This window comes from Tachysurus vachellii, chromosome 11, assembly GCF_030014155.1.
Source record: "Tachysurus vachellii isolate PV-2020 chromosome 11, HZAU_Pvac_v1, whole genome shotgun sequence".
Taxonomy (NCBI): Eukaryota; Metazoa; Chordata; class Actinopteri; order Siluriformes; family Bagridae; genus Tachysurus; species Tachysurus vachellii.
The window spans coordinates 24,622,449-24,632,621 of NC_083470.1; the positions used below are offsets into that span (position 1 = coordinate 24,622,449).

Genomic DNA, 10,173 nt, shown 5'->3' on the forward strand with positions numbered 1-10,173 from the left:
ACTGATTTCTGTGGTAAGCTGCGTTAATTTGGTTGCGTGACTGTAAACAGTGTAAACAATGAATATTCATGAGGTAAGTCATGGCTATTTAAAGTGACCGCTCCCAGAGCTTTGCCCGCCATCGCGTCGGAACCGCTTTTGGAACCGAAACTTTAAAATTCCGCACGGTTCCGGTTCCTGTTAAAAAACAGAATAAGAACCGGTTCTCGGTTCCCAACCCTATTAACGGATCGTCGGTTTTAGCTCAGAAGAGATATTGTGTCGTCAGTGTTATGGCTGTAGTTTTGTACCACAGTAACGGAGTGATCTCTACAGTCTGTAGAATCTGTCTGTACAGTCTGTACAATCAAACACCAAGTGTTTTCAAAAACATTAATAAAACGTTAATAAAACATTAACAATACGTTAAAACACAAAAACATCTCCAAGAACTTTACATTTATTAGAATTTTTTGGAATATTTGGAATATGAGTCAACGTGTGTGTAGGTGTCACGTCTATAATGCTGTAATGTTTATCAGGTATTTTATGGAGACAGCAAGGACAAGGATTTTAATGTGTGTGTGTGTGTGTGTGTGTGTGTGTGTGTGTGTAGGCTAACTGCTAAAGCAGTAGCAGTCCTCTTGCCTATCTTGGGCATCTCATGGATCTTTGGCGTTTTGGCTGTGAACAATCAGTCCTTCCTCTTCGAGTACATGTTTGCAGTATTCAACTCCCTTCAGGTCTGTTTGCACTTTACACACCGTTACTCTAATGACCAAAAAAAAAAAAAGAGCCACGTCACCTTCACACGTCCTTCTGAATGATTACACGCAGTAATGTGTTTTCACAGCTTATGAAAATAGTCTTCTTAAATCTTTGGGATGTTAAAATGATTGCAGGAATATTGAGCATGTAGTTATCCTTTTGTTTATCTTCTCACCCTCTCTTTCGTGTTTCCGGTCTCGCAGGGCTTCTTCATCTTCCTCTTCCACTGTCTGCTAAACTCAGAGGTGAGATTCAGACTGTTTGTGCAGCTGTGAGTGGGTCATAGCTGCGTCCATCTCTTGGGAAAAGATGAAGCGTAGGAGTGGCGTGTACGACGTCGACGCGCTCGTAAAGCGCTGCCGGGTGTCACAGTGACACCTTGTGGTGAAGGATTTGGTGCAAAAACTTTATCTGAGCGCTGTGGTGTCTTAATAAAAGAAAAAATCTAACAAAGTCCAATAACATTGTCTTTAAATTCTACTGATGTCTCATAGATTTATATGAGATATTTATATTTATTTATTTAGTTATTTATTCGGGGGCACGGCGGCTTAGTGGTTAGCACGTTCGCCTCACACCTCCAGGGTTGGGGGTTCGATTCCCACCTCCGCATTGTGTGTGTGGAGTTTGCATGTTCTCCTCGTGCCTCAGGGGTTTCCTCCGGGTACTCCGGTTTCCTCCTCCGGTCCAAAGACATGCATGGTAGGTTGATTGGCATCTCTGGAAAATTGTCCGTAGTGTGCGAGTGTGTGAGTGAATGAGAGTGTGTGTGTGTGTGTGCCCTGCGACGGGTTGGCACTCCGTCCAGGGTGTATGACGTCGTATCTAGTATAAATATGTGGATGATCTGCTTGATTGCGGTTCAGTCTAATTATCCTAATGTAATTTTAGCTTATCTAATTATCATCTCATCATGGGGTTCGCTGATGATTTCTCCCAGCAGCAAAATCGCTGCATGTCCTCTGGCAGTCCTGAGATTTGACATAAGCACAACCGGCCACGAAACGAAGCTGTTTAATCGTTTCACAAAAAAAACAAACAAAAAAAAAAACGTTTAATCACACGGAGGCGAAAACAAACCTCGCCTCTTCAGCTTTAGACCGAGTATAAAACGATACGGCGCCACTCGTACACTTATTTATAATGCAAAGCTTTATAGATGTTTTAAATGTCGGCGATCTTTAATCAGACTTTATTTCCTCGCTCTCAGGTCCGAGCTGCTTTCAAGCACAAGACCAAAGTGTGGTCTCTGACCAGCAGCTCCATCCGCAACATCAACGTGAAGCCTTTCAATTCAGACATTGTGAGTATAAAGCGTCAGTCTATAGACAAACCTTCAGCATCACTGAAACTCTTTCAGCTGTAACTATATTATCATTTCTGTAGTAAAACCACTTTCACTGGGATTTGTAAGATAGCGACTGGTATATAATTACAGCTGCTATAACGCAAGCGATAACAGGAACTAAGTGCTACTGAGGATTTTCCATAACATTAAATATAAATTGTGATATTTTGAATATCGTCGCTGTCGTGAGGAATCCAAACGTAGGAATCCAAACGTATCTCCAAAACCGTTATTTTTCAGGAAATTAAAAAAACGCCGTACCTTATCTGCAGTGCACAGGGTTTAGTCCGCGTTGCAGTGGATTGTCTTACGCTAAATTCCTGTCCTCAGACGAGCACCAGAACTAGCGGGGGTCAAGATTTTTTTTTTCTTTGAGCCCAGTGTTTTGAAGACATTTACCTCAGAAGACGTGTTGATTCGTTGCGACTCTTATTGAGGAGAAATATGCCGCGAAGCTCTCCCACGGAGTGAGGAAGAGGTGGACAGTTGAAGTGTCCAATGGAGTTATGAGATTTGCGCTCGAGCTATTTTCAAGACTTTAGATTGGTTAATAACTTGTAAAAATAACAGACCCACGTGGGGACTGACCAATAGCATCGATATGTGAAAAAATATGAAATTGACCAAATTTGGACATACGAGGTTTCCGCCCGACAGCGACGATATATTTACTATTGTAATCGCTGTACTACAGGAGGAATAAAGCACTTCAGGGTGTAATAACTGTACCGACGTTATCAGTGATTATAGCATGTGAGTGCATGTGAGGTGAACAGCCAGATGTTGTATAACAGTGTTTTGACTGTGATTGTGGTTTCTCTCCGAAAGATGAACGGTAACAGAGGGGGCGTGACCCCGACAAGGATGAACACATGGGACAAAAGCACCAACTCAGCTAATCGCATCGACCTGTCGGCGCTCTAAGGATCGACGGACCATGGCTACTGAACACAAAACGTATACAAACGGACAGCGAACGCCGTACTCTCTCAGACGCGCCGGCTGATCTGGCCGTCGTTCCTTTTCACGACGACTCCGCGGTCTAACGAGGTTCTTACGCGGCCGGGCGAAAAAAGCGGATCGTTTCCCGCCGTCACCGGCTCTTACCCACCGACACCACTCACTTCATGAAGACAAGCAAGTGTTCAGAGCCATAAAAACAGATGAAAACACAAGTCCTGTGTTGGATAACTCTTCTCTGTTCCATGTTCAACTGTTAAGTGTTCACCTCGTAACTCTGGTAGCTGCTGGATTCCACTGCTGTCTGTGAATCGACATTAAACTGTGACACAAGATGCGTCTCGCTCGAGACGAGTTTTTCCATTTGCTGCCGCTACACCGAACCCCGCTGTTCCCGCTCGCGGCACTAGTCCGAATAGATGGAATGAAAATCGAGCCTGGGTTACGTACGAGCCGTGTGGTACTTTGCGTTCCAAAAAGGCACGCGAGTGCTTAACCACTCGACACTTCTCGGCTGCAGCTGAAGACGTTCCTGAAAGAGGAATCAAAACGTAGCGTTCCATCGTCGCGTGGCCTTTAGCTAACGGCTCCGTGTTTCCTCACACACATATCGTGCTGTGTGTTGTTCTCTTCTCACACATACCATTTGTAAACTGTAAAATATTTGTCTCGACGTCACTTTTAGAAATATCTACCGTTAGACCAGACGGTTTCGTGTAAAGAAACGTCCCCGAATCAACCAAAGCGCTACTAATTACTAAACTGTACAATCTCTAACAGATTGTCTAAACTCTTAAGATGTTAGAACAATTTCAGAACTGTTTCCAAAGCAGAATATTTCTACATTTCATCTACGCAAAAGAACAACATCGGCTTCCGGGCCAAACGTAGCTTGTGTTTCTTAGACGATAAAATGTAGGTCAGGTTTTCTCGTTTCCTTTAAAAACTATAATAACGTACTCGTTGTCTTTGTACCGTAAATATCTAAGGTATAAAATAATGTATAATGATTGTGACCTTACACTTTTGTGTTCTCACTCCAGAAGAAATTTAGCCTTTTTATTTTAATACATAATCTAAATCCTACGTACCTGTGAAGCAGCTTGAAGCGCCGTTCTTCTAAATCCTTGGTTTCTATTGTAAATGCTTCTGTATTCTCATCCTGCAATGACTGATCAGTGACCATGGTCCGTGTGCACTAACGATCTCTCCGCTATCTTCGACCGAGATTCATTTCCATTATTTTTTCTATTTCCTTCCCAAAGTAATTTAAAAAAAAAAAAAAAAAGGCAAGTCTTGAGTAAAATTGTTGGACTTTTTTTTTTTTGATGAATATATAACGCTGATACCGAAGCGATGTACAGTGCATTAAGATGAACAGCTTGTGTTGAATTTCTGTTAATAATGTGAGACTCTGTATCCTGTGAAGTGTCGTGTTCCTTACTGCCGGTCTGAACGTAAAGCAGTGTCACTTTCAGGTTCACGTGGCCTACTTCATGACAAAGAAGGTGAGACTTAACTCTTTATTTATGCCGATGTAAAAATAAAAAACTACATATTCTGGTACTACGATGTTAAGGTTTGTCGGCCGTGTGAAAGAATCTGGCATCGCGTGTGTTTCTCTGATACTTGTATGTCACAGACTCAACCGACTTAGTGCATCTCTTCAGTCTGTTATAAACGAGGGTCGGTCTGATGACAACAAATGCATTTGTGTTGGAGAACAATAAACAGTAGGACATTAGCATTAACACCGTGCGATCTCATCTCTCTGTCATTATGCAATCGGTTATTAATTCCCGTGTCATCATTGCGTAAAACGTCCGCTTCGTTCTTAGCACGTTAGCACCGGCAACGTTTCATACAAACAACACAACGGCGTAGACGGAATGAGGAAGAATCTTGCAAGGAGTCAAAAGGGAACTTCGCAAGCGCGGTCGCGTTACGATCCGTACGATCAGACGGTCTCAGAGAACCAGAGAATCCTGAGATGAGCGACAGGACAGACTTTAAGATCAAGCAGCACGAGCGTACGGTATCAAGGTGAGATCCTAAACACGTAACCAACGCTGTATTAACATGGAAACCTAATGCAAGTAAAATAAGATTGTTATCCACTCACTCACTCACTCTCACTCTTCTACCGCTTATCCGAGCTACCTCGGGTCACGGGGAGCCTGTGCTCAGGCGTGCTCATGATCTCAGGTGTCATCGGGCATCAAGGCAGGATACACCCTGGACGGAGTGCCAACCCATCACAGGGCACACACACACACTCTCATTCACTCACACACTCGCACACTACGGACAATTTTCCAGAGATGCCAATCAACCTACCATGCATGTCTTTGGACCGGAGGAGGAAACCGGAGTACCCGGAGGAAACCCCCGAGGCACGGGGAGAACATGCAAACTCCACACACACAAGGCGGAGGCGGGAATCGAACCCCCAACCCTGGAGGTGTGAGGCGAACGTGCTAACCACTAAGCCACCGTGCCACCCCAGATTGTTATCCAGTCAAAGCAAATGTTTCTTTACAGACACAGTGTTCTGTAGTCCCTTAACATTACATTTACAGCATTTAGCAGGACGTACTGTAGGAATCGAACTCACAACCTTCCGATCGGAAGCCCAACACCTTAACCACTAGGCCACCACATCCCCATTAACCAGCTCAGGTTCACGGTTGGGTCGGAGTAAAGCGTGACTAAATGAGAAGACTAAACACCCCGGTGTGGGCGTTACTCATAATCCTTACATACAGTACGTGCCTTTCATACGTTCATTCCTCCTGACAGATACGACTCACACCTATAGATATAAAAGCGTGTCAGGACGAAAGGGGACGTATTTGTGTTTTATGGAAGAAGGTTTTTTTTTTTTTCTTTGACTTTGGCAGTGGGTTTTGCAGTGAGCCTGTGAGACTGACACCTGCCCTCCCAGAGGTGCAGCTGTTGATGTCAGAGCGGAAGAGTCGGTCCTGCCTCACAGCTGTCTTTTATCATGTGGACATGATCTTCGCATTTCTTTTTTATTCATTTATTCATTTATTTATTTTTGGCGGTGGACCCGATCGCGTATATACGATTCCTTCTCGCTCTCTTACAGCACCGTATAATTGGGCTAATCAAATTTCGAGGTTGGCCGAATCCAAAGCAGCGAGGTTTATCTCTGTGATGTAAGTCGGTCGCTTGTTATTTTGACGTTTGAGTAACTTTTTTTTTAATAACATTTCATGGTCAGAGGGTCGGATGGAAAACTGGAACCATGACCGTCTTATAATCTGCTGGATCGTGTCCAATCTAGACTCTAGTCTCTCAAGATCTTCCGTCATAACATTACATCCTCAACAGCTGGTCACGTATCGTTCGGGTTCATGACAGCAAACGTTATATCCATTATTTTTTAAAATAAATAAATAAATAAATAAATAAAAAGCCCAATTTTTTTTATTTAATATTAGTCATACTGTGTTTCGTATCAGCCATCTGATTTATTTATTTTTTTTCCTTTTCACTAATAAACAGTGTGTGATGATATGATGATACACCATACTAAGTAAATAAGACATGATTTATGTGTAAATTTGGGAAATATGCGATTGCCTGGGATGGGAAAGTGATCTTTTGACACTTTGTGCTATGTGCAGTTCTTAAAAATAGGTTTTCCTGCACCGAAATACGGTCGTACTGTACGTATCTCATCAAGACCACTACTGTTTTGTTTTCCCCTTGGGAAATATTCTCCCTAATTTAATCTCAGCCCTTTCCACCCAACCATCCAGCTCTCCCCATCATACCACAGCTCCCAGACTGTAACGGGAGAAGACTAACACGTGCTTCCTCTGAGACACCTCAAGCAGCCGACCTCATCTTTTCCACCCGGCGCTCATGCCGTGTCACACGCACACGCAGAGGATTCCACATACGTGAGCTCACAGACGCCCGTGATCGCCTACGGTTGCTGTGATGGACACGTGAGACGGCGTGTGCTCCTCCCGTCCACGCGGTACGACCGACGTTGCTCCCTTGGACTCTCAGCAATGGATTATGGGATTGATATTCTGAATTTACTCCAGAGTTTCAATAATAGAATCACAATACAATACAATAAACAACAGATGCTATGAAAATAATACAAGAAAAAACTAACGCAGAAATAAACAGACGAGGAAACCTGACACGATGTTTATTTATAACTTATAGGCCACAGATAAGGATTTGTCTTATGATAGAGAGATAGAGAGAGAGTTTATCATTCAGCTTTTAGATGATAGAGGGGTAATTTTAGTGAAACAGATATCACTGGCTTCCTGCTTTGACCACATGGTGGCGTTAATAACATGTAAGTAACCACTTCATCTATAGAACAGAATCTCATTTTGTTTATCAGTTATTACAGGAGTCTAGTTCATTATTTTGGACAAATCCGAAGGCGCATCGTGATGTCGAAGGGTTAAAAACGTGGTCCTGAGACAGCTGAGCAATCAGGTTTAATAGTGTTAAAAATTCAAGGATTCAGTTTGTTAGTCTACGGAATAAAAGGTACAGATATGTGCTGTATGTAATGAGAGATTATTCTCTATAACAACATCATGAAGTGATTCATGCCACATTTTTATTTGTCTGCTCGTCTGTAAACGTCTGTGAAGTTACTTCTTGTTATATAAACAGTATTAACAGTCGCTCTCTCCCTCTTTCTCTCTCTCTCTTGTCTCTCTCTCTCTTTGTCTCTTTCTCTCTTGTATCTCTCTCTGTGACTCTCTTTATCTCTTTCTTTCTCTCCCTCTCTTTCTCTCTCCCTCTCTATGTCTCCCTCTCTTTCTCTCTGTCTCTCTCTCTGTGTGTCTCTCTCACCGTGTGTCTCTGTGTGTGTGTGTGTTTCTCTCCCTCTCTCTGTCTCTCGCTTTCTTTCTCTCTCTGTGTCTCTGTGTGTGTCTCTCTTTCTCTGTCTCTCTCTTTGTCTCTCTCTCTCTCTGTGTCTTTCTCTGTGTGTGTGTCTGTGTGTGTGTGTGTCTTTCTCTCTCTGTCTCTCTCTCTCTGTGTGTGTATCTCTGTGTGTCTCTCTCTTTATCTCTCTCTCTCTGTGTCTTTCTCTGTGTGTGTCTGTGTGTGTGTGTCTTTCTCTCTCTCTCTGTCTCTCTCTGTGTGTGTATCTCTGTGTGTCTCTCTCTTTCTCTATCTGTCTGTCTCTCTCTCTGTGTATCTCTGTGTGTCTCTCTTTCTCTCTCTCTCTCTCTCTGTCTCTCTCTCTCTCTCTCTGTGTCTTTCTCTGTGTGTGTGTCTTTCTCTCTCTCTCTGTCTCTCTGTGTGTATCTCTGTGTGTCTCTCTTTCTCTCTCTCTGTCTGTCTCTCTCTCTGTGTCTTTCTCTGTGTGTGTGTGTCTTTCTCTCTCTCTGTCTCTCTCTGTGTGTATCTCTGTGTGTCTCTCTTTCTCTCTCTCTCTCTCTGTCTCTCTCTCTGTCTTTCTCTGTGTGTGTGTCTTTCTCTCTCTCTCTCTGTCTCTCTGTGTGTATCTCTGTCTCTCTTTCTCTCTCTCTTTCTCTCTCTCTGTCTGTCTCTCTCTCTCTGTCTTTCTCTGTGTGTGTGTGTCTTTCTCTCTCTCTGTCTCTCTGTGTGTATCTCTGTGTGTGTGTCTCTCTCTCTCTCTCTCTCTCTCTCTCTCTCTCTCTCTCTCTCTCTCTCTCTCTCTGTCTGTCTCTCTCTCTCTGTGTGTGTCTTTCTCTGTATGTGTGTGTGTCTCTCTCCCTCTCTCTCTCTCTCTCTCTCTCTCTCTATCTCTGTCTGTCTCTCTCTCTCTGTGTCTTTCTCTGTATGTGTGTGTCTTTCTCTCTCTCTGTCTCTCTCCCTCTCATGTGAATAAGTTCATTAAATGAATAAGTTCTCTAACTTTATTTAGACTCCTAGTTAGTAATGCACCATAAACACTAAATACACTATTTACATCAATACCGCTGTATGTTTATGTTCTGTTGGCTGCGCGTGCTCCTGTGCGTAAGGGCGGAGCACCGGTACCTTGGCGATCCTTTATGCATATAATCTCGTTTGCGCATGCGTGGCGCTCGGTGAGATTGTATTCCAAATAGCGCCACACTGGCTACATTCTAGCACTAACTAGGGTATAAAACAAGTCTCCTTCAGACCACAAGGATACATACATACACTACAGGCCCAATAGATAGCTATTTGGTATTTGAGGTGTATTAACGTCTAAAAGAGCGCACGGTTGCGTATTAAATAGCACGTCAAAAAATGTAACTGTGTACTTTGTAGTGTGGAGTGTGCGGATTGGGACGCGGCCGGGTTTGTTTAGAGCAAGCAGGTGGGAGAAGCTAGTAAACAAGCCGCCGGGTGACAGACCCAGGGACACAGAGAGAGAGAGAGAGAGAGAGAGAGACAGACAGATAGACAGAAAGGTTAAACATTAAACATTTAGATGAACAGATAAAGGTTTTAAAACAGAGCTTGTGTTAGTTTGAAGTGTTTTGTTTTGTTTGTTTGTTTTTTACTTTCTTTGCCACTCTGCTTTGTGCTGCTGTTGTTTTGTTGGTGTTTTTAAAGTGTAGGACGATGACACTTCATCCTGAAAGTGTATTATGAAGAAGCCCCGACGACTTGACACGTGTTTATCTGCGTGTGTGGAGCTTTTTTACCGATGGAGAGCGTCGGAAAGTTCGAGCTGAACAGGAAAGACCTGATAGGACACGGTGCGTTCGCGGTGGTGTTTAAAGGACGACACAAAGAGGTAACGAACACGTTATAAACACCTTTCTGATTACACTGAGTGTGTTGCTGTAAACGTGATGCCTCTTAACGCTCAAAAAAATGTACCGAATGAACGAATTCATTAGCCGGTTATTGTCATGCAGAGTCATAAAGCGCTGCTGCATCAGTTCAGCTCTGTTTATGTGCTCCAAATCTCGCGATACTTCACGTGTGCTTCCACTGGATGAAGACAACTAACCCTAACTACATGTACACACACACACACACACACACACACACACTCACACACACACACGTTTATTAAACACGTCACTAAAATAATAAACATCTAGTACGGAGTAATAATACGTATTACAGAAGAATACAATCATCATGATAACAACAAGAAATCT

At 43.2% G+C, this 10,173-nt stretch overlaps 2 protein-coding genes across 8 annotated transcripts in view; both read left to right on the plus strand.

Moving 5' to 3' along the window:
* The window catches only part of adgrd1 (adhesion G protein-coupled receptor D1), a 63,139-nt gene extending 58,518 nt beyond the window's left edge, over positions 1 to 4,621 (plus strand). For all 6 annotated transcript variants that reach the window (XM_060881481.1, XM_060881483.1, XM_060881479.1 and 3 more), the window contains 4 exons: positions 596 to 722; positions 951 to 992; positions 1,958 to 2,050; positions 2,924 to 4,621. In XM_060881481.1, coding sequence (XP_060737464.1) covers positions 596 to 722; positions 951 to 992; positions 1,958 to 2,050; positions 2,924 to 3,019 — 358 coding nt within the window. In that variant the 3' untranslated portion in view covers positions 3,020 to 4,621. The remainder of the gene's footprint in view (positions 1 to 595; positions 723 to 950; positions 993 to 1,957; positions 2,051 to 2,923) is intronic.
* A 4,371-nt stretch (positions 4,622 to 8,992) lies between these two features.
* Positions 8,993 to 10,173, plus strand: part of ulk1a (unc-51 like autophagy activating kinase 1a) — a 24,288-nt gene continuing 23,107 nt past the window's right edge. Inside the window, exon 1 of one of the 2 annotated variants that reach the window (XM_060881506.1) lies at positions 8,993 to 9,800. In XM_060881506.1, the coding sequence (XP_060737489.1) occupies positions 9,711 to 9,800 (90 nt within the window). In that variant the 5' untranslated portion in view covers positions 8,993 to 9,710. The remainder of the gene's footprint in view (positions 9,801 to 10,173) is intronic. The other variant, XM_060881505.1, reaches the window with a different exon arrangement.